At 41.3% G+C, this 27,549-nt stretch overlaps 1 protein-coding gene across 6 annotated transcripts; it reads left to right on the top strand.

Annotated features, from left to right (window-relative positions):
* Positions 1–442: 442 nt before the first annotated feature.
* Positions 443–26,274, top strand: dcaf6 (ddb1 and cul4 associated factor 6). 6 transcript variants are annotated; one of them, XM_037110532.1, is made up of 21 exons: positions 443–881; positions 6,219–6,280; positions 8,538–8,630; positions 9,806–9,991; positions 10,089–10,202; positions 10,998–11,133; positions 11,952–12,163; positions 14,680–14,773; positions 15,816–15,935; positions 16,181–16,543; positions 16,884–17,117; positions 19,425–19,484; positions 20,986–21,196; positions 21,967–22,061; positions 22,419–22,743; positions 22,848–22,889; positions 23,495–23,633; positions 24,414–24,570; positions 24,657–24,745; positions 25,513–25,618; positions 25,755–26,274. In XM_037110532.1, exons 1-21 carry the CDS (start codon positions 785–787, stop codon positions 25,811–25,813), a joined length of 2,994 nt encoding a protein of 997 aa, XP_036966427.1. In that variant the 5' UTR covers positions 443–784; the 3' UTR covers positions 25,814–26,274. The 6 variants fall into 6 exon arrangements, with proteins under 6 accessions (XP_036966427.1, XP_036966425.1, XP_036966428.1 ...); XM_037110530.1 differs by having other exon boundaries at positions 444–881; positions 16,175–16,543; XM_037110533.1 differs by having other exon boundaries at positions 444–881; positions 16,175–16,543; positions 22,860–22,889.
* The last annotated feature ends 1,275 nt before the right edge of the window (positions 26,275–27,549 follow it).

The raw sequence follows: 27,549 nt of genomic DNA on the forward strand, positions 1-27,549 counted from the left end.
CAAGTGACATGGCAAGAACCTTGATAAGATGTGCCCTGCTTATCTAAAGGTCTTTAAAGGGTTCTTGTGTCAAAATCTAGCTCTCAGACAATCGATATTTCAGTTTTACCTAAAATGTTGTGTATTGTGAACAAAATGGGTCAATAAAGATACCACATTGCGTATCTGGGATCATGTAGTGTACTAATAGAGAAAAACTACACAGAAAAGGCCTATACTATGCTAAGCTATACTGTACTCTAACACATAATATAATATAATATAATATAATATAATATAATATAATATAATATAATATAATATAATATAATATAATATTTATTGGCCATTACCAAGGTTGTAACTTCACTTTCTAGGATATAAAAACATCAGACCCACAAACTCACTCCGCCCCCCTCAGCTGCCCAGCTTCTTAACACGAGCGTTCCCATCCACTCCGTCAGTAGAACACGTAGTTTATCGCGGTATTTGGACACAGCTGTTCGCTGTCTGGTAGAAGAAATAAACCAGGCTAGGCTAGCAGGACAGGACAGATAGTTAGCCGCGCAGAGAGCAGGGATTCAGTCCGTGTAAACTCAGGAGGACAGCGGGGACTGGACAGCAGCGAGCCTTTCACCTCCAGCAATGCAAACGCTGAGTGTCGCAGCGAGCTAACGGCAGAGCTGTCCCGACACACGGGGACTGGTTTTGATGGCCAAACCGAAGCGACGATAATAATAAAAGGCGACATCAACAAGAAAGGGGTTAGCTTAGTTTCAATGTTATTGTTAATTAAATACCACATATGGTCACAATGTCCTGCCCTGGCAATCTGGTTTGGGATGTAAATAAACGCTTAATTGGATACAACCAGCCTAACACCATCAGGACCAACTATTTAGGTAAGAGCACAACACGCCTCTTTAATGCTAACAGCAGCGTAGGTGGTAAACATGTACTATTTTAACATTGTGTCTGGCAGGTAACTCCACTGCAGGCTTGGGTCTGTGGCGCTGAGATGAGCTGACAGCTAGTGTCCAGAACCATTAGTCTATCTACTTAACAACAGAGAGAGAGAGAGCCGCTCGGTTCCTCCTCCTCCTGCGAAGTCAGAGCCGAGCAGGGCAGATAGACACAGCAGACAGCGGCAGTGAACGCAGTTTAGCAGCATCTTCTCCTGTCTGTGCGAGAGTCCAGAGCTGAGGCGCCAGATAAATGGGATTAAATGTTATGTGTAATCCGTAATAGCGCAGCTCTCTGCGAGGAGCAAAATCATGTTTATCTCCTCTTTTCAGAGATCACATTATTTTGCACGGGGGGGGGGGGGGCATCACATAACAGCGTACTTCAGATGACGTACAGGAAGGCAAACCATCTACAGGCTGTATCATCATCAACATCATCTGAACTCTCAAGTATAGCTGCTGCATGGATGAATCACGCAGTGTGTTTATGAAGACTTCCTGCATTATAGAGTGCTTTCAGTTTTACAGTGAATGTATAATGCAGTGGAAGTGAAACCAAGTGCAACAAACTACTCAAAACGTCATCCTCTCAGTGATTGAATGTAACTAAGTACATTTACTCAAGTACTGCCCTCCTGTGCCCAATTTTGTGGCACTTTCATTTTGCTTGAGTATGTCCATTTTATGCTCATTTCTACCTCCATCCCTCTACATTTGGATGCAGGTATCAAACTTTTGACTCCTCTACACTTATTCGATACCTTGAGTTACTAGTTACTTTTCAGACTGTGTGCTGCATCAGAGCCAAAGGAGAACATTTTTAAATACTTATTTTATCAGCAATCTGAGTTTAAGAACGCTGATTCTGATAGTCAGATAAAGGCTGAAAATCTGATCTGATAAAGCTTTCAGCTGAAATCAGTTGACGCTGAGTTTGCAGTGTAAGTACATGTGAATAAATGTGTAATTTGACTGTTACTTGTACTTTTTTGATACATAAGTACATTTAGTATCAGATACTACTCAACTACTATCTCTTTGGGTGATGCATTCTTTTCAAAGTCATATGTTAACACAATATGTTTACTTTTACTTTACTTCCAAGTATAACTTTTGGGCCCTTTTACATCATTGCATCTCTCTAAACATGCCCACAGTACACACCGGGGTCGTGTGAACAACCTCTAACTGAGAGAATGGTTGCAGAGTTAATTCATCACACAATGCACAACGCAGGCATTCGTCATTATACTAGTTTCCTCATTCGGCTGGGACAAAATCTTGTTGCGGTGAAATGTCACTTCCTCTTGTGCATTGTTTTTGATACGCTGGCACCAAATATCCTTTTTTTTTTTTTTTTTTTTAATCAAAACCTGCAGCCGCTCTAACAGATTCAACTGCCGCTTTTACAAACCAGAGTCACTACTCCAAGACTCATTGCGGTGCAAACAGCTTTTTCACTTTTTAACTCCAGAATGGTTCTTCTTGCTGTTATCATGGTGTATTGTAAATGGTTGTCTCACAGTGTCACAGAGTTGCTGTATTATGATGGTATTGTATCATGAATTCATCTGATTCCTGCCCCTAAAGCTCTGTGAAGATGTACGCCCTTTAATTTGTACAATGATGCACACTTAGTGTGTATCATGTGGTTTGATTCCCGCTCGTCCAAACTAGAACAATAATCTTCTTAACCTCAAATCAAAACACATCGTAATGTAACATAACGTAGAACAGAGGAAGAAAATATGGATTAGATCATCTAATATTACACAGAATATCAGGAAATAAGAGTATTACTCGAATACATGGTAGAAAGACTCACAGTCTATGTTTGAGTGTCTAGATGTAGCTTGTCTTTCACTCATGTTTCATATCCTTCTTGTAATTCTAGAATCTTAACCAGAACTGTAACCCTCACTTTCTTGGAGTGAGGGCCCTCATTAGTGAGATCTCTGGATAGAAGTCATTTCTCTGTCTCCGGTGTGGTGCAGCAACAGTGGTGACCGTGGTGTAAAAAGAGGAAAGCAGTGCTGGACAGAAAGCTTTGTAAGACCTGTCTGCAGCAAGGCCTGTCTCGCAGTCAGCACCTGACAGTGGTTGAATGGAGCCTGTCGAGGTGGGGCAGGTGCCACAGAGGTTTAGTCAGCGCTGTATTTAGCTTGACTGAGATATGGTTGGAGCAGTTATTGTGTATGGGGAGAGGATGCGTGTGTGGGTCAGGATATATTTAGCTTCAAAAAGGGGGGATGGGGGCAACGAGGAGTGGTCTGAATTCCAACAGAAACACTTAAGGAAAAATACAGTATGTCTCTATTGCTGAACTTCAAGATTATTAATGACACTGGATCCGGTCTTAGTGACTATAATGAGCAAAAATAAAACAGACGCATTTACCTGACACTACTGAATCCACTTTGGCATATAGTGTATTCTCCCAAACAGGCTATGTATTATAAGTTGTCAATGTATCTTTGCGACATGTATTTTACACACCAATATATGACATGACACATTAAAAAACAGTCTTATTTTAATTTTAAAATAAATTTATGCCACTGATGTAATGATGATATAATAGCATAATTTTGCAAGCAGAACCCTTTGAAAGAATGAATAATTTTTAATTTTTGATATTCTCAGACTGGTATAAATTATTAGATTATTGAAATTATTAAAGTGCATTACATTGATTTAAAAATAAATAAGATGCCACCATAACAATACATAAAATGGGAAAACATGCTTACAACAGTAGGGAAAACTCTGCTGAATTTTCTGGCATCATGTCAGCTCTCACCTCAGTAAACACAATCAAGGTAAGCAAAAAATAACCAAGGTCATTCACATAACTTCAGCATGTCGATAAGATGTATAAAATAAATAAACAACGTCATTACTGTGACAGGCCCACAGATACCAAATGTGCACGTCTTGTGTGGGCGGTCTGTACACGACTGCAGTGGGAAGATTTTTTACATAATTAGGTCAAGATTTTTTCATACATGGCATTACAGTTTTGTTTGTGGTCGGGAGCTTAAGGGGGCTATATCTGCCATTTATGTTAAACAGAAGATAAATTCAGGCTCCTGCTGCAACACTCCTAGAACCTGTCAGGGCAGGTCAAAGCTCTCATTTGAATACAGAGCACTTGGCTTTCACAGCTACTTCTTTTAAAGCAGACACACGTTGAATGAAGGAAGGTAGCTGCACCTAGAAGAGCCGTAACTCTTTCTCACAGTGAGCTGATAGCATTTTGTTACCTAGATGCTGTTTTCCCAGGACCTTTGTCATATTGAGGACTATCGCTGTGTCCCAATCCAATCGTATTATTCAGAATGTAATATACAAATTGTCAATAGAATGTTGTTTTTACAGTTCGAATACAAGAAATCAGCCACTCAAGTTAAAATTAAACCAAAAAAGATGTTTTTTGTTTTCTGAAGATGTTCCTGGAATTGTTTCATTTTTAGCCACCATGAGTAGCTCCTCAACTTCCCATTGTGCATTGCATTGTGGGAGAACAGTGTCAACAGCCTCTCAAAGATGAAGGGTTTTTTTCAGTTTACATGCTGACTGTTCTGAGCACAATGAGCACAGTTTTTCTTTGGTTTGTTTGTTTTTGGTCACGTTTACAGTGTGAACACACTGCAGCACAACGCCTGTGTAGAAATAGCGTGTCGCCGGGATGTGAAACTGAGAAGCGATATGTTTATGTAGTGTATTGTTTATTCAACCAGGTAGAAGACTCTTGGAGATTAAAATCAGTTTTTCAAGAGGGGAGCATAAATATTGTTACATGGCTGTAAACACAGTATAAACATACGCAAACAAAATATCCAGCTAAGTTTTAATACAGGGACAAAATACGCTTAGTGATGAGTTCAGTGGAGATTTAGTAGCAACCACAGGAGTACTGTTTTTAGGATCAATGGGAATTGCTCAATAGTAATCAACAATTTCAGGTCCTTCAGTAGGTCATTCCAAGAAGAAGTGGCAGCATCATGAACAATATTTCATCATTAAATAGCTTGTTAGTTGTCATTCATTTGTCGTTTTTGTTCCATTCTAAATGGAAAATAACAGCAGAGTTTCAGGCTCACCTCAGAGCGAGTTCATCTGTCTCAGTGTTTCACTTTAGATCCTTCAGTTTCAAGCAGGCGGCAGCTCAGGTGTGAACAAACATCTTCCACAGTTGTTGATTATTGATAGGAGCAGTAAACACCCTTCAATGGAAAAAAAAAACCCCTCACAAAAATATTCCTTACAAATGTGATATGTTGTATTATCCTGACTGTGCTCCTTCTCAGTTTGCTTAATGTTGCTAACTCACAAAAATCCCTTGCCGATCTTATTTTTTAAGTGTTATTGCCAGTTAAATCTTCACAGAGGTGTTGTACGCCCATTTCATGAGACAGCAGAAAGATGAGCAGAACTCATATCAGAATCTCTAATTACTAACTACCACGGACCTGTCGGACCACTTCTTCCTGCATTTATTCTCTCCTCTCATGGCAGCACCAACATTTCTCCATTCTCTTTTTCATCTGCTGGCCCAGGGGAGGCTTCTTCTGCATTAATAATACAGTACAGGCTACGGATATACTGAATGCAAATGTTCAATGTGATATTTTATACCAGTCAACAGAACTCCCACTGCACTTAACTAGAGTGCAGCCAAGTGCAAAGAGAGATGGATGGATGGATGGATGGATGGATGGATGGAGGCAGAGATAGATATAGAGATGGATGGGCTGTACTGAATATCTTATATATCTTGTACTGCTGTTGGATTGCTGCTGGACCACCCTGTCAATACAGATGTGCTTTTTTGACGGCAGTGAAAATGTTGTTTTTGGAAGGATAAACATAAACAAATATGGATTGAAGGAGAATATTGTGTCAGATTAAAAACATGTTGAGAATTTTGAAAATTATTAGATCAGTTTTTTCACTTTTGTTCTCTATAAACCACTGGAGTTATTAGAAATGTTCGGAAACAACCCAGCCACCACTGCAATCTAATTTTATAAATAGTACAATACTAATAACAGGAGTGTTGCCTAATCTTTATCTGCAATTTTGCAGCGAGATCAGGTTTAAACAGAATTAAGTGATGTGCAAAAACAACAACAAAAAAACAACAACCTAGAATTGGAATGTCAACATATATTAAGCTTTTGACTATTCAGTACAGCGTGGATGGATTGATAAATGGATAGCCTGGCTTGTTTTTTTTGTTTTTTTAAAAACCTGTTTTCTTTCTTTCCACAGGTAGAAGAGAATTTGTCCAGAGGCTTAAACTTGAAGGGACACTGAATGTACATGATGGCTGTGTAAGTGCCCCTACTTATTGATCTGTTTGCTCTTTGTTTATCAGTCCATGTCTTGGAAGAATAAAAGTGCGTATCATCTTGGTAGAAAAACACATCATACCACGTTTCCCAAGTCAGCCATGAAGCCTGAGTGTCAGACGGAGAGAGCGACGCTTTGACGTGAGGCCAGCTGGTTAATGCCTCAGAGAAACCTGACGCTGACAGAACTGTCACACGTCCTGTCACGCTATCAGCCCGGCCCTCAGTCCAAAACATCAAAACAGCCACAGCATGCAAGACCAGGGAGCGCTTCAGTTCAACACCGGACTCTTCTTAGCCAGAGATAACATTTTAACTGGAACATTTCTATTGAATAAGTGCTTAATCTATTAGTAACTTTAAACAATGTGTTAATGAACAAAAGGATTTTTAAAAAATGCCTGTGTTGCATGTCAGTATCAATTGTATAGGATGTCCCTTTGGGCCCTGGTAGTATGTGATGGACATTAGTCAGGAGTTGTTGATGCTTTAAAACTAATAATCAAAGACATGGTCGGCAGGTTCATTCTGTAAGACAAAGATGTGTTCGCCCATGTAGGCTTCCAGTTATTGGGAGTGGACGATGTGTCATCTCTTCTCCTCAGAGGCTCATCGGGAAGACATGCCATAGTTCACAGAGAGCACGCCACTGGAGTATTAACTGAAAGGCTTAAAGTGAAGAATGGATAGACGCTCTGAGTAATTTTTATGTTTCTGTTGCTAAGCACGCCTCAACCATGTCAGCTGTTGGATGGGAGAGACGGTGGCTCGGAGCCTGATGAGAGCCACACCAAGCATTGCAAAATCAGTATAAACAAGGAAGTCATTGCATTTCGCAATCGATCTGAACCCCTTACATCACACAACTTTCCGTTGTTATTGAAAGAATGAGAGACTTACAGTGTATTTAGTGGAGCATGAATCTTTGGAAACGTGACGTTACATAGTAGCTTTTACCAGGTCCGATGCAGTCTGCCTGTAGAAGGTGAAGACCGTGTTGTGCCTCGTTATTGTAACACACTACTCAGACCTGTGTTTAAAAAAGGCTTAATGATACTCTACGTTCAGATCATCTCGTCCTCTGTCCCTCTGGCTGACTGTTCATCTCTTATCACATGAGAGACACAAGACGGATACACCTCCACTGCACAACACCTTCTTCTGATGATGTGCAATTTCACAGACACCGACTTTAAACCCGTTTGCTGAGTTCAGTCTGCGAGATGTTGTAAAAGTAAAATGAACTCGCCCCCACAGGCGGCACGACGCCACCGATTGCAGCCGAGGGAGTGTGTGGAAATGAGAAGCAGAGGTGTGATGATGATGAAAGTCTGAGTGAGGCTGCAGCAAGCAGCTGTTAATGAAATATTGATCCGCACAGTGACAGTAAACACAATGTTGTGCTCTGTTCTTGTGCTCGACTTTGAGATTCATGAATGGACGCATTACAGTTAGGTTGCTGGGCGTCCATGATGTGAAGGTAATTCCAGTAATGAATATTCAGATGAAAGTAATTTGAATTGGACAATAAGATGTGCATTTTTCTGTTGTTGATTAAAGCTTTTATGAAGCTGTCGTAGTGTACAGCACATTTTGAGTTAGTTTGTTATTTCATGTTTTTAAGAGCGCTCCTTTTTTTCAGGGCTTTTGATCTTTTTGCCCTGTTAAATGAAATTGAGGCCACAACTAACACTTATTTTCATATTCAGTAAATCTTTTAGTGGTTCCCCACGCTCTTCAGCATGTGACCCTTTCAAACAAACCAGTGTCTGTTTGCAACCCCTCATTACTAGCTGCATGTTGTGAGTAGTTTAATTGAGTTTTTTGGTCACAGATTGATTGATATAAATAGATTTAGAGGCCTGAAGTGGTCAAACTGTATCATATTTCACAGACAGAGGCACAGATCAGAAAAAAGCAGACGACTGTGAAACATAAGTGTAATTCTTTGTAGGATTAGTTTGTCTCATGACCCTATAGGTTCATCTCATTCCTTCATCCTGCTACCTCTCAGAGGATGAACCTCTAGTTTGATATCCGTAAAATGTGTTCAATCACGTTTTTATCCATTAAAACATCAAATTGTCACATCTGAGAAGTTTTTTTTTTCAGCATTTTTGTCTCGATAAATGACATGAATCAAATAGTTTTTGATTATTAGTGTGATTGATTTATCCACTAATCCTTTCAGCCCAAATATATGCTGCTAAGCCAATGTATTTATCTTGTCTCTCTGCAGGTCAACACTATATCCTGGAATGACACAGGTGAATATATCCTGTCGGGGTCAGACGACACCTTTTTGGTTATCAGCAACCCATACAACAAAAAGGTAGTTCATCATCATTAAAGTGACAACAATTGTTTGCACCGCTTCTAGAAATGTGTGAATGTTGGATAAAATCAGATGAAGCTTTATCTGTAGCTCAGTTGGAGTATTTTGTGATATCTTTTCTTGAGAGTAAAAAGATTAGCTTAGATGTATTTGTTAAATATTTGATATCTTCACAACCAAAACCTGTGAGCAACAAGCTGACACATAACGGATCGTTCACATGCAGTGGAAGGTGATTTAATTCTAGTTTAGATCTGTGGTGACATTAATGTCAGCGGTTTGCACAGCTGTTGTTATTCTTCCTATGTGTTAAAAGGTTACAATTAGTATCAGTGTATTTGTTTTTATTTTGTTATTTTATAAATAAAGTCACAAAAGAGGCACATAAGGCAAACGAATCATCTCCAACTACTGCCCAGGAGTTGTGAATAAAATTTACTAAATGATCAAAACATGCAGTGACTTATTCCTGGATTTGTTTATGGGCTATGGGTTTATGAATACATGTGTTTCGGGAGAAGGTCAGAGATGGTTCAATGTTGCCTTTCAATGATTTCAATAAGAGTCCATATGAACGCCCTCTCTTGTGGTGCACTCAGCTCAGAAAGAGGAAATTTTCTGAAGAGTTTTGATGGGTTGGCGGATGTTTTCGGAGATAATGGGGCCATCAAGGCAAACTTTCCAGTGGATGATAAGATAATATATTGTAATTTTAGTCATATAAAGTTTTTCCTTGTCATTTTATTGCAATTTATCGCTGACTCATCTTTTTTAATGCATTTGCATTCACTGCATTACATCATTCTCTGGCTAACGTGCTATATTGTCAGTCTTGGTGGCTCCTAGACACTCTTGCCAAGCAGCAGTACTCTCATAACTTAACCACTTGAACATCAAGCATATCATGAATACGACTCTCCACAATATAACCAACAACTTCCTGGAGAAAGACAATTGATTTGAGTCCCATCACCACGTCGTCAAATACTGACACAAATACTGACCAGCTTAAAGTGTCAATATTTGACGACCTTGGGATGAGACGCAGCAATCATCTGTCTTTCTCCAGGTCGTTACATTTTGTATCTTTATGGTTATACTTGGGACCTCGGAGGATGTTTTGCTCTTGAGATCTCTTGGCCGTAATGTGTTGTTTGTTTGTTTGTTTTTAGGTCAAGAAGTCCATACGTTCAGGTCACCGGGCAAACATCTTCAGTGCAAAGTTCATGCCCCACACCAACGGTCAGGAGATCGTCTCCTGCTCCGGAGACGGCATCATCTACTACACCCACACTGAGAAGAGTCCGGAGTACAACAGACAGTGTCAGTTCACCTGCCATTATGGAACAGCTTACGAGGTACTGAACTAGAGAATTGTTTGACAGAGCGTACACATCTTTGTCTCGTGGTTTCTGCCTCCAGAACACAGCCTCTTGTTTGTTTGTTTTTTGCCAGATTATGACGGTACCAAACGACCCCTACACGTTTTTGTCGTGTGGGGAGGACGGCACAGTGCGATGGTTTGACCTTCGCATGAAGACGAGCTGCACTAAAGAAGACTGCAAAGATGTACGCTGACAGCCGTCACAGTTTTCTCCTTCATATAATGAGTCATTATGAATTGCAGTGAGGATGCAGGTCTTATCACTGAGATCTGTCTACGTGTTAATTAGTGAGGATTAGTTGTTTTCTTGTCATTTTCTTTTCAGGTCAGTGATGTTGATCTTTAGTTGTTTAAAGTGGTAATTACATTATGATGTGTATAGCACATATTTTTAATTATAAGAGGGTCTCATTTAAAATCTAATAGCCTTGATGTCCCTGCTATATCTCTTTTTGTTGACTGTTTGACTTTTTCAGTAATTTGGTATTGATTGTTTGTGTCAAGCATTCATCTCCAACATATGAGTTTATCTTCAGTGCTGCTCTCTTCACAAACAGCTCTGTCCCTGGAGTCATTCAGTCAATCCGCTGCGTCGATGAGAATTTGGTGTGTGCGTGTGCGCGTGCGTGTATGAGAGAGAGCGAGAAGCTGTTCCTTCGAGATTGTGTTGCATCGTCTCATATTTCAAGCTCCTGATCAGTACCTGTGACCTTAAAACTGTCAGAGTAGTTTTACCAGACTCTGTTACTTCCCCCTCTTAATTAATAACCTGTCAGTGTGAAGAGTCAGCGTCCACAGGGGGACAATTAAAAATTTAGTTAGGATATTTTGTCTGTATTACTCAGCTGCCTGATCCTCCTTTTTTGTATATCACTTTATAAAACTGATTCCTAAGATGCCACCTTTATTGAGCATGTGGACTTTAGGTTAGCAGAAAAGACTTTATAATTTGTCCTTAATTGTGTTGGCTTTAATTTCAGGACATCCTGATAAACTGTCGAAGGGCAGCAACCTCTATATCCATTTCTCCCCTGGTGCCGTACTACCTGGCCGTGGGCTGCTCTGACAGCTCGGTGAGGATCTACGACAGACGCATGCTGGGCACCAGAGCGACAGGTAGGCTGTCCTGCTCGCTCACATCATTCACTCAGCCTCCTCTGTCTTTATATTAGTCTTGATGTAGTAAGTTCACATATTCTCTTAGACTTTTAGGCATTTAGGTTTGAAATAATTGCAGCAAATATCAAGAATAACGGAACAGTTGAGTTTAAGTCACCACAGATGTCCCCGAGAGGGTAAAAAAAAAAGGGTCATTTGCATTAAAAATAATTTCATCAACTTCTTCTAAAATCCTCCTGTCAAACAGAATGTTTTTAAAAAAAAACAAACTCTATTTATAGCAAACCCGTCATACAGAAAAATGTTTAATACACAGAGTGGAAACAAGACTGGAAACAGGGGATAAGTTTAATATAAGACATCATTTGTATTTTAACAGCAAGGTATTTAAAGTGTGAAGACATAAAAATACATAAAAGACACAAAGTTTTTGTCCCTGTTTTTATTATCCAATTATCTCACGGCTCTTTCATAATTATGTGTTTTATATCAAAATCCCTCCCTTTTTTCTAATCATGCAAAACATTAAACATTTTTGTTTACATTTATCTAATTGAACATATTTGAAACAGCATGTGAATGTCAGACAAGCAAAAAAAAGCTTTAAAATGAGCAAAACTATAATAAAACAAATGGAAAAGGGATTACAAGAAACACAGGAAGTCAGAGAGCAAAGATCTGAAGTCTGTATTTAATGAAATCCACTTTCTCACTCTTTGTTTGAAGATACAACTGCTCAACCAGAAGCATCACCCAGAAATATTCATGTTCTTCACTGATACTGTAGCTTACCACTACCTGTCTTTCATCCTTAGGTAACTACATGGGCCGGGGGACGACAGGCATGTGCGTGAGGTTTGTTCCCGCTCACCTGTCCAACAAGTCGTGTCGTGTAACGTCTCTCTGCTACAGCGAGGACGGTCAGGAGGTGCTCGTCAGCTACTCCTCCGATTACATCTACCTGTTTGATCCCAAAGATGACCAGGCCCGAGAGCTGAAGGGTCCGTCTGAGGAGAGGAGGGAGGAGGTGAGTGAACAGGAGGGCTCTCCTAACATCACACATCACATGAACCCTGACAGGAGCTGTGTTGTTCTAGCTATGGCACCAGTCTGTAAGTCACCACTTTGACTAAAACACCTTGGCATCTACTGGGTGCATTGATATAAAACATTCATGGTCCCCAGAGGATTAATCATACTGAGTTTGGTGATCCCCTGTTTTTTCCTCTGGCGTTCTTGTAGCTGAGGTTCGCATTTGTGATTTTGAGTGTGTCTTAGCAACTATTGGATGGATTGCCATGAAGTTTGATAGAGACATTAATGTTCCTCTGAGGACGAATGTACAGTAAATCAGATTGTAAGTCAGATTGTCTGACCTCATTTTGCGCTATCAGTGAAGAACGGTTCCCATCAGCCTTTGTTTAGCGCTTAGCATGTAAACGATTCTATGCTAAGACCAAACCACGATTTACATTGCCTGGTAAAATAAAAGCTTGTAAGCTTTTTCGTCGTGAGCATATTAGCAAGCCGATGCCAGCCTTTCGCCTTTGGTGCCAATGTGCAACCTCACAGAGATGACTTCAGACTTTTCTAAAATGTTCCTCCTTTTTCCTACTACCATACTGTTTTATCCTCACTTGTGTCCATTGTCTGGTCTTATTATATATTGCTTTATATCTAAGCAGTGGTTTTGTTGCCTAAATCAGAGAAATGTGTAAATTAAGTACACGTCATGTTCATTTTTTTTAACTGAGACAGCAATTTTGAGAGCTGATTGGTTGTGGCCTTGTTCTAGGGCCTTGTACTAGACGGAGCACAGCTGAGGCTGACGGTGAAGTCATAAGTTTTGAAGGTATTATTTCAAAGTACTGAGCACAGTAAACATTTGACCCAATGATCTACTTGAAGGAAAGTCAGAGGATAACCGCAGTCAGCTAGGTTCATCCAGTTGGTACATTTAATGTCTGTACAGCATTTCATGGCAATCAATCAGCTACTCACTGAGATATTTCAGTGGACTGCCTGACTAAGATTACCGTGCCTAAAGCCACACAGCTAGAATGGCTAACATAGTGAAACATGCCCATCGTAAGTTCTACTAGCCTGAGGTGACATCTCTGAATTGCTTGTTTTGTCTTATAGAACAAAAAGTTCTTCAGTTAAAATTTCAAAATAATATGTTGTTAAACTAAATCAGCAAATGCTGACTTGCTAGAACCAGCCAATATTTTTCTTGATTAAACGACTGACCCAATCAGTCAGGTTTTAAAAAATGCTGCTGTTTTTCTTTTTTGTCGATCAACTAAGAGATTGATCGACTAGTTTCAGCTCTATCTGAAATGTATAGTCATATACTGATGCAGACAGAGTTATTGAATGGGAATAGAGCATACCCTTAAACATAATGTCTATTGTTCCATACATTCTGCATTCAAAAGTTTGAACCCTTTGTAGAGTTGAATTGTAATGAATGTCAGACAAACTAAACATAACATTTCACGTAGCCATGGAGACCCAGCGAAACAGTCACTAAGGATTTTGTTGCTGGTCTGGAGTGGAGTGTTGTTGTTGTCTTTTTGCATTCAAACAGAAGAAGTGACCTTGCCGTGGCTGTCTACTTCTCTAAGAGCTCTGAGGACATTAGTGCTAAATCTGTACTGATGCAGTGCGGTGAAGGGAACAGACGACCCTGAAGAATAGAGGAGCATGTGGAAGAAAACGCATGAGGAGTTATTGATTAAAATCTGAAGCGTTTGTTATGATGTGGTCTTTCTTCGGTGTATCTGGGTCGTCGTACTTGTTAGGTAGGACACTGAGTTTGAAAATCTTAAGGAACCAGAATGATATGACCCGAAGTGTTTACTGCCAGTGCTGGTCTTCACGTGTGTCTGAATGTGCTGGATCATGGTGCCAGTGTTTCAAAGCCCCGTGGTGAGTTCAGCTGTGTCGAGATGCAACCACCACACACATTCCTTTCCAAATACAGCTACCGACGCAGGCAGTGTTCCTCCATCGTCCAAAATAGTTCAGGCTGAGGTGGAGGGGACAGCCAAGCACAGGCTCGTTACCCCCGTCTCCTGTTCCTCCACCTGTAACCTCATTTGTCGAGGGGTCTTTTCCTCTCCGTTTTTTTTTCCACTATCTCTTTCAGCCTCTACTCCTTTTCACCACCTCCAGCCCATATCCAGACCTGATGACATTTCCTGAGTTAAGCAGTTGATAGTCCCTGCACTAAGACCCCCTTTTTCTATTTCTGGCTCTCAGCCTGTTGCCCTGCAGAGAGAGCCAGGGGGACTGGAAAGTGAAGGCAACCTCAGTCGTGCAGTCAGGGGGAGGGAGGGGGGCACTTTAAAGAGGACACTGACAGAGACGAGCAGTGTTTTGCTTTGGCAGCGTGGCTATTTTTGACCATGCTTTGACTGACAAACTGCTAATCTTTCTCCATGTACGTGTGTGTGTGTGTGTGTGTGTGTGTGTGTGTGTGTGTGTGTGTGTGTGTGTGTGTGTGTGTGTGTGTGTGTGTGTGTGTGTGTGTTTCCACAGCTGAGGCAGCCTCCAGTGAAGCGCCTCCGTCTGCGAGGTGACTGGTCTGACACTGGACCTCGGGCTCGTCCTGAGAGCGAGAGGGAGAGAGATGGTAAGACCAGATCAGTCAGAACGGCAGCTGACATGTGTGTCTTCCTGTTCATGTAGTTTAAAGCAGAGGTCTCGAGTTACAAAAAACAGATCCGACCTCTGAGACAACTTCCCAAAGCCCCCCACGTGCTGAGAATTTATTGTTGAATATAATCAGCAAGTTTTTTTTTGTACCATCTAGATTTTTTTCCTCTGGCTTTTTTAAAAAAAAATTAATAATTGTATTTTCTTTCAAGGATGTAAAATCAGATCAGAACAGAAATGTGTCTTCATCTTGTATTTAACATTTATCAAGCTGTACCTAACAATGCAACTTGTCGACTCGAACACTTGTCACTTGCTGTGACAAACAGCAATTTGATCGAATCTAATCTAAATCTTAATCTTCAGCTAAATATTTAAAATCAAAATACAAATACACCTTCTCTCTCTTGCCTGTTGTGCTCTTTGTCCTGAGGTGTGAGTTACAGAGTTTAAGAGATATCAGACATATCAGACATGTCAAATGCTTGAGGTGCTGAAAGAGTCAAAAAATAAAAAATAAAAAATACATATTCAACAGCAGTGTCTCTTGCCAGAAAACATGACCCGGTTACTCAATATAATCCACAGACCTCATTGTGAGCAGTCTCATGTCGGAACTATTCTTTCAACAAACACCCACCGACAGCATCACTGTTCAGAGGGAAGTGTGCATTTGCTCATGGATGAGAGGCTCACTTAACTAAGCCAGCTAACTTTACAACTCAGCCAACATGCCGTGGATGTTTACATCCTGTGCTGTCACAAGCACGAGGCTCCGGTCAGATTAATTCTCCAGTTTCATTTCTTATAAAAGAAGCCTTTTGAAATATGCTGTTAAAATCTCATAGCAGCATCTTGTATGAGATGGCTTGTGAACAGGATGTCGTGTGGGGTCATTAAAGTTAGTTTTGCCACATTGCCCCAACATATTCACCTTTGTTGTGTCTGTATCAGCCCATTACAAGTCCAGCGTTGTAAAAAAAAAAGCAGCTATAAAATCTGTAAACATGTTCTTGTAGGAGAGCAGAGCCCGAATGTGTCCCTGATGCAGAGGATGTCGGACATGTTGTCGCGCTGGTTTGAGGAGGCCAGCGAAGCTCAGAGCAGCAGAGGGACGAGGCCTCAGACACGACCCAGAGGTGACTGCCACTGCCTGTGGAAGTTCTTTAATTATTGTTGCGTGTGCATGTTTTTTTTTTTTGTTTGTTTGTTTTTTTATAGCGTCCTTTTGTGATGTTTTTATGTGTATTTCATTGTTGAATTTTGTGTATTTCAAAAACCCATCTATTACTGTGGGTTATAAATGAGTCATTGGCTCGTGCTTTATGGTTTTCTCTTTACAAAAATATTAGACATTAATTAATTTATCTTGTCCCAGGAACAGCTGTCCGTCCAGAGGGGGCGTCGAATCCTCCAGCTGCCTCTGCAGGAGGTTCCAGTCAGGTGCCCAGCACCCCCGAGACGCCCGTAGGGACAGATGCCCCAGAGGCCCCCACCGAACCCGTCGCCGCAGCCACCACCGCAGCCACCACCGCAGCCACCGCCACCATGCCTAAATCCACCTCCTCCTCCTCCTCAGGGTCTTCATCTACAGTCACAGCACCTCCTCCTTCCAGCTCTTCATCAGTGGAGAGTTCGGCCCCTTCCACCTCCCCCATCACCACCTCGCCTGACTCCGAGCAGAGGAGTCAGGCCGAAACAAGCGGGACCTCCGCGCCGACGCCCACCTCAGAACCTGCACTCTCAGGTACCTGAAAACACACACCACCACAAATGTTTCAGAAATGTTACTCCTCAGTACAGCGAGTAGGTATCCTTAGATCAGCTCCCCTGTGTGTGTGAGTGTGTGTGTGTGTGTGTGTGTGTGTGTGTGTGTGTGTGTGTGTGTGTGTGTGTGTGTGTGTGTGTGTTTGTTGGAGCCACTCCACTCAAGCAGCAGCCTCACTTCACTCTCTCTTCCCTAAGCATCCTGTTGTCCTTCTCCTTGTTTATTTGCCTGACTCTCTGCTCCCTCCTGTCCTCACATCCTCCCCTCAGTCTTCTAATCTTTCATCCATTCTCCCTCTCTCCCTCTGCCTCTCTGTCAGAGTATGGTCCTCATCGGCTGCCCATAAGTTTAGTGTGTAGGCGTTTGCAGAGGTTACTTCGGCTGGCCGACCCACCAGGACGGGGTCCGCGAGCGGCCCCCTCTTCTTCTTCTTCCTCCTCCTCCTCCTCCTCTTCCTCCTCCTTCTCCTCCTCTTCTTCCTCTGCAGCCCCTGAGAGACAGTCACAAAGAGCTGCTTCTACTGCCGCTGCTGATGAGACGCAACCCTGCACAGGTTACCCTCCCCTCCGAGCTCCCTGCCCACGCAGCACCTCCTCCATACGGGCTGTTTGCCTGGGCCCCCTCCCCTGCCATCTTCCCCTCTATGTAGGAAAGGCAGACATGTTTGTTTGCTAGGCTCCAGAAAGACCCGATCCTGCTAGAACTGACCACTAATACCTCCAGAGATCCTCTCTCCATTCCCCAATAATGCACCTTGTACTCATTAACCTCCATAGCTGTCATTGTGTTGCTTCAGCCCCTAACTCACTGCTGCTCTCGCATCATCACACCACGTGTTGCTTTAGTTTTCATCTGCAAATCTCCTGTTGGAGTGGCACCAGCCAGTAAGGAGCTCCGCTTTGGCGTCCTCATTGCTTTTGTGGTTGTTCAGCCGTGTTTGGTGATACGTAACGATCAGCGGCCTCATTACAGAAAACTTTCCAAACTGCTTTTCCTGTCTAGAATTTTCAAAGATGGGAACAATCCTATCACAGAAGCAATTCCTACACTTATGACTGCGTCGTATCTCAGACCTCGTATGGTACATGAACTTAAGACATCATGACTAGAAATGTAATCTTGATTTGAACAGATATTATAGTATTACAGTGTACATGAGACTGCCTGTGTTCATGGCAACAGCTGTTTCATTTCACTTGTCACTGGCTAGCTAGTTCACTGTAATGGAAGAAAAGAAAACAACCAATTTCAAGCACAGATAAACATCATTTGATAATCATTACCCTCAGGAAGTTTGTTTCTGGAATACCAAAAATGTTTAATGTCATCCCAAACTGAGCTCAGATTGGGTTTCAGACTTTCTGTAATGAGGCCTGAGTTGACTTAACTCTTGATTCACTTTGGTTTGATCTTACCTTAACTTGAGAGTCCAAGCCCTTTTCAGGCATGGAATATGTAACATTACTAGGCTTCATCTACTGTATCTGTTAAAGTGATGGCTTTAGATATAGTTGTCTATTGCTTAAATGTTCTATATGGTTTAATTCTCTACAATATAACAGTGTATTGGTGCATTGTAGCTTTAAAGAAATATATTTTTATGGTTTTATGGTTTCATTGGGGTCTTATTTTATGGCTCAGAGTTGCCATATCATCATAAGCATCCAGACAACGAAGAATTTCCCTGTAAAACAAGGTATTTCCTCCTAAATTGGCCCAATTACCAGCACTGTCCTAAAAAAAATGCCTTTACAAAAACATGTGGTTCACTGACAACCACAAAGGTTTTACCTTGTGAATCTTATACTGTAGTCTCATGAAATTCAAAAAGTGTTTTCTCTGAACATTACCAGCTCCCCTGCCATGTTTTATTTTAACCTACTTTTAATATACTGTCATACTACAGAGAGCGCCACAATTCTTGTATCTTAAATATATAAGATTATATGTAGTATTTGATATGCAAATAGCGAAAAGTTGAAAAGTACAGTGTAAAAGTAACGAAGAAGAGGAGAGGGTATTTTTAATGACCACTGTGCTTTAGGGATGCTTGTCACTTGTACATTTTCTTAGTTTTATTATTCATTAAAGAGCAGATTTGGCCCCCTAATGACTCAAGTCTGACAGTGCAAATGCATAGAAAGACAGTTCATGTTAGCTTACATGGTGTGTTGCACGTTTTCCTGCATATTCATTTATGCCTTCTTGCAGTTTGCATTTATGAAAGTATAAGGAGAGAATGCTGGTCCAATTGTTATTGTTTGTACAAAGGTTTTTAAAGTGTTGAACTCCTTTGCCTTGCAAAGGGGAAAACATTTTTTGTATTGTTTATTGTTATGTTAACATCAGGCTACACTGATGGGTGGAAGAACTGGAGCTTTTGTATGGCTAGAATATTTTTTATCACTAATCTTGTGTAAATCAAGAGATTGTCGGTGAAGGTTCAGTGTGTAACAAGTACACATTTGGATTGTTGTGAAGTTTCAAAGAGGATTTAGTTGTAAGGTGTATTGTGGTGTCTTACCTCAGGCTTGATAGTTGTAATGCTCTAGGAATTAACCATTTAAAGCTAGGACATGTAGTGAGCATCTGTGAACTTGTCATATTCTTGTTTTTGTTCAGGCTAACTAATCTCTGACACTCACTTTGCTTATAAAAGCTGCACATGAGGTGTGTGAAATGATCTCTCGTTAGCAGATGACGCTAGTTTTCCTTTGGCTGATTTTACAGCTCCTCCTGCTTGGCATTGGATCGTTTTGGGTTTTTATCCTTTTAACATGAAGTTTTTAACCCTCATACGCCTTGACTGTGTGGTTTGACCTCTGTGTCCGATGTTTAGTCGGTGTCATTTGTGTTCCAGATTCCCCCTCGTCTGTGGTAAACAAACAGCTGGGATCCATGACCCTGGATGAACAGCAGGGTGCGTCCTCTCCCACCCCCACCCTGCCACTCACTGTGTCGTCTTCATCCCCCCTCATAAACACTTACTGTCATACCTCTGCACAGTCTGTCTGCCATTGTTGTCAGGCTTTTTATTTCTCTCTCTCCACCACTTTACTTTCCAATTATTCCCATTAATTGTCCAGATGCGTATTTAAGTGCTCACAGAATAACCAAGTCACTTGTTTTACTTGGACTGAAGGATATAATAATGACAATAACAACAATAACAACAATAATAATGATAATAGTAGTCTGTTTTTTTCTTTACTGTGACAGTTGTCTGAATAGCAGCTGTTTTGATATACATGGTACAGGTGGGGGTCCTTAACCTGTGAAGTCTGAGTGGATGTTTACTCAGACCCAGTTTATTCTTATACTTACACATCTGAACAAATATTTCAAGTGTTCCCTTTATTATTCAAATAGACCTTGTAGTTAGGATTATTAACAGGTTAATATAACTGCCTCTGCCAGTACTTACAAGGTTACTTCACCTAAATTACACTAAAAAGAAAACAACAAATCAAAAATGTAACAAACGAGAAAAGAAACTTATCTCACTTTTACCTTGTTTTTCTCTATTATCTGTTGTTTTCTCGCTGTTTATACAACATTCCAAATCTGCCAGTCTTTTAGTTCAGTATCATAAAAAGAATAGTCATACCAGTGTCTGACCAGTTCTTGACAACAATTCATCAGCTGATATGTATTTTCTTATCTAAACATATAATGTACACAATGAACATACATACTTACATTTGTTCACTGTAAAGAGTTGTGGCCACGATATGTAATATGTGAACTTGTACTTTAACACCAAAACACATAATCTTAAGGGCCGTCCACACCAAGAACTATAACCGATATGTTCCCAACTGTCGCTGTTCTTATAGTTGTGGTGGGGAATCCACCATCCACTTTAGTTTGGACTGTTACAAGTTACTGTGATAATTACTGTTCTTGGTGTGGACAGGCCTCCATTCTATTACTCTTGACAATGCACAAATGTCATCAGTTTTCATTGGGGTCTTATTTGTTTACTAGCTAAAGCTAACTGTCCCCAACAACTTTCACAAAAATCTGACATAAACCAGGTTGTACCATGACCGTAATAACCAGCTGAGGCGTTTGTTATGATCCTTCAGGGGCTTTCACCTGTGTGTACTTTGTGTCTCCGTGTGTTTGTGTCTCGTTGCTGTGGCTGGTGGTCGTCCATATGTCTGTTAGAGAGTTTCTGCTGATGTGCGCTGCATGTTTTCTGTTGTTAATCAAAAGCAAATGATGCAACAGGAGGTTGCATGTTCCCAGTGTGCTTTGAAACTATCAGTAACATGCTGTGAACAACAGGAACAAAACTGTCAGCTAAAACCTTTTGTCAGAGTTATTGCATTTAAGCAGAGCAGATTTTGTATAACATCAAATAATTCTTGCTTATTGCTTACTATTATGTACCTGTGTGTTGTCCTCTCTTCTCTCAGGAGCTGCAGAAGCTGCAGGTTCAATTCCCGATCAGCCTGTTTCAGTACCAGTCAGCAGCAGTGCTCCCACTACCTCCTCCACCTCCACCACCTCCACCACCTCCACAACAGGCACCAGTCGACCCAGTACAGCGGAGCCCGTCCTCAGCTTACACTACAGCTCAGAGGGAACCACCACCAGCACCATAAAGCTGGACTTCACTGATGAGTGGTGAGTGAACACCAGAGCGTGCAGAGATAAAAGAACAGTTTAAGAGCCGATTTATTCATTTTAGTATTTTCATATTAAAGAATTCATATTTGCTGCACCTCAGCTTTGTAGAGCTCTAATCACGTGACAATGGACCCTCTATAAGCTGCCATATACCCAGTTTGCAAAATGGACCCCATAGAAATAAAATCATTCAATACCTCATCCAAATTGTATACAAGGCATGAAAAAGGAAAATATGAGGCAACAATCTGTTGAAGATAAGTAGAAGGCATAATAGTCAACAGTGCTGTCATACCCTCCTGGCAGCACCAGCCTTAGACACTCGCTGAGGATGGGATGAGAGAGACTGTGACGACGGAAAATGTTTGCCAAGCAGAAAAATCTAATCAATGAACAGATCGTGCTGACTCTGTAATGTATGAGTGAGTTCCAGAATTATTTAACTTTCGTCAATTAAGCGTGACTCAAATGTTGCAGATGCAGACCCTGGAGCAACGGTTCCTGAAAAATCCTTGAAATTTTGTGAATTCTGTGGGGGGAATCAAGGCCATAATTTTTGAAAAAAAGATTTAGATAGACACGGATCATTGACGGTGCTTGAATTTTTTAAAATTTTGTGCAAGAATAGGAATTGAAGTTCTTCAGATATTTATTTACTCAGTGTTTCTATGTGGTGATGGCATTAGCAACATGGCTATCTCTAATGGCCTTGGTTACCGTCCAGAGCAAAAAACAACCGTGCGAATCCCAATCTTCTTCCTCCTCAGGAGCAGTAACACATCCAGCTCTATGGGCAGTGGAGGTCCCAAAGCGTCGGAAGCTGTGGCTGTACAGAGCAGAGAGAGTTCAGTGTCAGAACAAGGTGAGTCCAGTAGCGTCATGACAAGTTTAAATCAGATCACTTTTAAAAAACATACATCAACACCGGGCTGAAAAGATAATGATCAGGATGTGTTAATTTACTGTTTAACTTTGGTACTAAAAGAAAGACAGTTCATTGGTCAGAGGTGAAATAACAAAACAAAATACACAAAAGTATTTCTCGTATGAAATACTGTCTCCCTAAAGAGGAAACTACAAATAAACAAAACACAGAAAACATGTACAGGTGAACCATAATCAGTCTGCATACTATTAATATAAACACACAGCTCACCTGCATGTGTACCGCTTACCACAGTGAAAATAGTCCTAAATGTATGTCTACGTTTCCCCTCAGCTCCCTCTGAGTCCTCGGGACAGCAGACTGTGCCCGCCGCTTCAACAGAGCCGCCCTGTGACGCCTCCTGCTCCGTCCCCCTTGGCAGCTCATCAGCTCAGGGCCCGGCGGAGGGCTCCTCTGAGGGGGGCGCCGCGGCGTCTGCGCCACTGGAGAGGAGTCAGCCGGAGGAGGACACGTCAGGAGGCTGCAGGAGAGCAGAGCCCCCAGGAGAGGAGGGAGAGGAGGGCCAGAGTCAGCCTGCTCGGGCCCACCAGGACTCCGACGACAGCGACGACGATCCCATTCTCATCCCATCGACGAGGTTCAGAGGACAGGGACAGAGGTATGTTATCATCTCTTTGATGGAGACGGCGCTCTTGTTTAATATTACCCCTTTAAATCATTTTGTTGGTATGCCTTGCCACTGACTGTTTCACTACATAATAGATTTAATTCCAGAGGATCTGCAGTAGGAGATAGGATGATCAGGTAATGTTGTTGCACCAAAAAAAGCATCTAGCCTGTCAGGTGTGTGACATGCGGCAGAGCATCAAAACTCAACAGCACATCATGATGTAGAATGAAGATAACGGTTTTTGCCTTGGTTTGGTCATTTCACTCACAAAGTTACTAATATGCACATAGCTGACTGTAGAGTGCGAGTGATGAGCACGCGAGTACTGACCCCACGAGTGGTGACGGTTGCAGCGTGACAGCGCAGCGGCGGAGAATGAACAGAGAATGTGTGCATGACGGGTAAAAAAGCCCCAAAATGAAGTTGATTTCCTCAGTAGAACCTTGTTAAAGAAGAGTACACAACATGAATCATCTGCTTTTATTTAGTGGCACTGCCTTCATGTAGTTGACACTCTGTGCATCACAATATTTAAGGCTAAAATCAGTTCTGATGGAGCAGGCAGGTGGTGTGCTTTGATCGTGGCTGCTTTCGAAGCTTGTCATTGGTTGAATTGATAATACAGCATATGAGTTTCACTCAAGATTCAAAGCATGAGCATCAGCGACAGCATGGGTTTGTGTCTCCTTTCTCTGCATGCTCCATAAAAACATTTATTCATTTGTGTTGTGTTTGACAGACGGTCAGCAGCCGCTCGTATCCAGGAGCTGTTCCGTCGGAGGAAAGAGAGGAGGGAGATGGAGGAGAGCGAGACCCAGAATATCAGGAGACCCTCAGTCAAAATGGTCTACAAAGGCCACCGGAACTCCAGAACAATGGTACAGGTCACGCCTTTTAAATCATGTTAGTGTGGAGTGCATAAAAAAGGCTTCTGCAGAAGCTGTTTCATATTTGAGGAAATTCAGTTATTTGCTGTTTTCAGAGAGTTGGATGAAAAGATCAGTTGTACCACTGTCACGTATCTGCATATGAAGTTGGTATCGGGAGGCTTTTTCATAATCTTAGCTTAGCATAAGAACAGGAAACAGGGAAATGCTATCCTGAGTCTGTCTAAAGTAAAAAAATACATCAACATCAAGCTCTAAATCTCATTGTATCTTATTATGTGCTTTAAAGCAAAATATAATGAAAGTGTCTGGAGAAAAAAAAGTACTGTAACTACTCCTTGGTAACCAGCAGGTGGGTTTAGTGACTTCCTGAAGTTTTATCAGAGTTTTGGAAGGAACCAGAGTCATCAAACCCACATCAGCAGCTGAAGGGGGGCCAGCTGTTGTGTTGCCTTACGTTGCCTGTTTTGGCCAAAAAAAGCTGCATTTTAAACTCACCAGATCTGTCTACAAATCAAACACACACTGGTGAGAAGAATGTTGGCCTGTTTATATTTGAATTTATGACAGGGATGGGCTAGCTCTTTCCCCTTGTATCTAATCTTTATGATAAACTTAGATAATTTGCTCCTGTCTCCAGCTCTGTACTCAACAGTCCATCTTCTTATCAGACTCTCAGAGAGAAAATCTTGTGTCCCAAAATGTTGAGCTATTCCTTTAACAGGCAGCAGAGCAGTTATTCATGGTGGCGTTTATTTCCCTCACCTTCAGATAAAGGAGTCGTGTTTCTGGGGCAACAATTTTGTGATGAGCGGCTCAGACTGCGGCCACATCTTCATCTGGGACAGACACACCGCCGAGCACCTCATGCTGCTCGAAGCCGACAACCACGTGGTCAACTGCCTGCAGCCGCACCCCTTCGACCCCAGTGAGTCTCGGTCCGCCTTCACTCCGCAGCTCAGACGACACGACGATATGCTTTAACCCTCCTGTTCATCTTCTGCTCTGTTACAGTTCTGGCTTCTTCAGGGATAGACTATGATATCAAGATTTGGTCGCCGCTGGAAGCGTCGCCATCTTTCAACAGAGTTCTTGCTAGTGAGGTACGACTGAAAAGAGATCAGTGAATGGACAGAATCATGATTGAGACCCTAATATACAGTCCCACTAATTCAAAAAGGGAACATTTCAAAAAGGTTTATTTACATTCTGCAAGTTTTACATTGCAAATAGTCCAACTCAAGACAGCCAAGAACTAGTCCAGCACATAACCGTCTGTGACACCATGAGTTGCTGTTTTTACACTTTGGTTTTTGCACAGATTAAACAAACAATATATCATGTGCTAACAGTGAATTTATTATCGTGTTACATATGGTGTGAGGTGCTGATAGGGGATTATTGTTGGACATACCCAGAGAAACTGTTTCCTCTGTGGCTTCACGTTATCCGGATCTTTTTATCCAACTGTTGTGATCAAAGTTAATAATCTGTTTTTTGGAAATATTTAACTTTTTCTTAAGGGTTCATTCGGTTAGTCATCAGGGCACAAAAATATTCACCAGTGGTGTCTTACATGAACAAAGCAATCCACCGACTCAGCTACTTATTTTTGCCAAACTGCACTTAATTCCCAAGGGATTTAGCGTCCTCTACTACTTTCTTACAAAAAGATAAGTTCTCCCACCAATGCAGCATCTTAACTTCTCTTATGTTACAAAACCAGATATCAGAGATTCCCAAAACAGAGAGGGAATCATCCCCAATCAACTTAAACAATCCATCAGTCAAATTAAACTGTCTCTTTGTGTGCCCTCAAAGAATCCAGTGTACGTCCTGAGCTCACCGCTCTCTCTTTTTATTTATCAAGGTAATAACTCGGAACGAGCTGATGCTTGAGGAAACAAGGAACACAATCACAGTCCCCGCCTCCTTCATGCTCCGAATGTTGGCCTCCCTAAATCACATCAGATCAGGTAAACACACACACACACGTTTTGATGTAATTAGTGCCTATTAGTGCCCAGGCACTGATGCTGTTAACTGGCTTTGCCTTTCTCAGGACCCTCCTGTTTTCTTCACTATCTGCCTTCTTCCCTCTCTCCTTTGCAGATCGATTGGAAGGTGATCGTTCAGAAGGCTCGGGTCAGGAAAATGAGGATGAGCAGTAGCCTGCTGGCATTTTATTTGAAAGAAAACACTATTTGTTTTTGCTGTATAGCACTTGAAAAAAAACACCTGAGATTTGTACAAGTATAGTGTAGAATACTTCCTTTTGAAATTAGTGTAATTTCTAGCCCCCCTGTGTTTTTTTAAGATGACTTTCTTACTGATGTTTCTGTATGAGGATCTGTGTGAATGCAAAAGGCAAGGACGTCAGTATATATATATGTATATGTGTGTGTATATATATGTATATATACATATATATACACATATGTGAGAATAATGGCGACTGGTGTGCGAGAATGTTAAGTGCAATATTATTTTGTTAGGAGAAAGTGAGCTTTGATCAGTGTTAACGTGTGACTTTTTGAATTTGTAGCACAAAGCTAAGAAATGTTGATGTGCTGCTGCGGCAGTTACGCATGTAACGGACTTTTAAGTAAAACATACCTGGAGAATGCTTTAATTTTGTTGTTGAAGAAACCGTAAAAGAAGCAAAGCTGTGGTTCTTCTTCTCCCCAAAGGGACATGTCAATAAATGGTCATCTTTTACAGAATTTGGACAAAATGAAGAAAAGCTATGGCATCTGAACAAGATGTCTGCACACAGGTCTGGAAGATAAAAGCTTAAGAGACAACTGTGCAGAAAGCAAACAAGTGAATTCAAAACCACTTCAGAGATAAACAACAATCTTTAATTTGCACACTGAATTCTTTAGGCAGTAGACAGTCCATTACTCTGCAGAAACAGACGCCGTCTGTCCTGTGATGCAGAAGGTTGGCATGACTTGTTCTGTCATTAGCTTCGCGTCAGTTCAAGATTTAAGATGTATCCTAAAACCAGACATCCTTCCAGTCTCTGCCTAACTTAAACCTAGTGCAGACATGGTGTAACTTGTGTTTAAAGGTCATCTAATTCAGAATAATAGCAGAATTCTAAAGCTCAGTTAACTTTTATATTTCTAAAACTTAACGGATTCGTGTAGCTTCACAACTTTCTAAGTTCATCCGAAACAATAATCAGGTTCCCATATGAACATTGAAACAGGTTTTACTTGTTAGACAGACATGAACAGTCTGTCATTATGTATGATCTTATAAAGACAAAGCTACCAAAGGTGTTGAACTATTTCTTCAGTGTCACTACACTTGCATCACAGAACTAAGCATCCCTTTTTCTTAAACAATAAATACAGGCAGCCGTCAGAAAACACACTTCATCAGGATGAGGAAAAAACAAAGTGATCAACAGTACCATTCTTTAAATTTCATTGAAATTATACAAACTGAGGGATGAACAATGTCATTACTGGCTGCCATCTTTGTTTGCATTGTCAGGAGAGTCTTTGTGGACTTGCATAGGTACTCAAAACTGTTCTTCACTGATTTAGCATTACACTCCTCTAACATTGTCAGACACAACAAGACATTTGATAGTTTTTTAAAGAAAATCCTGCATTGTGTACTTTTTTGAAACCATGTCAAAACTTGATGCAACAAAACCAGAGATGATCTTTTATATTCTGCATTCTTCTATTTTGTCAAAACCTGTTGCCTACATCGTCCACAATGCAACGTGGTCCATGACACTTCAGGTCTGATGGTATGTGTCTGCAGAGGTGTTTCTGGATACAAAGGCTTGTGCCATTTCCCAGCTTTGCACGCTTGACTCACACAGGCTTTGCTTTCTGACAACCGCTCATAGCTGCACCGGACTGGACGAACGGTGGGCTGGTCTGCG

This window comes from Acanthopagrus latus, chromosome 9 (genome assembly GCF_904848185.1).
Source record: "Acanthopagrus latus isolate v.2019 chromosome 9, fAcaLat1.1, whole genome shotgun sequence".
NCBI classification, from domain to species: domain Eukaryota; kingdom Metazoa; phylum Chordata; class Actinopteri; order Spariformes; family Sparidae; genus Acanthopagrus; species Acanthopagrus latus.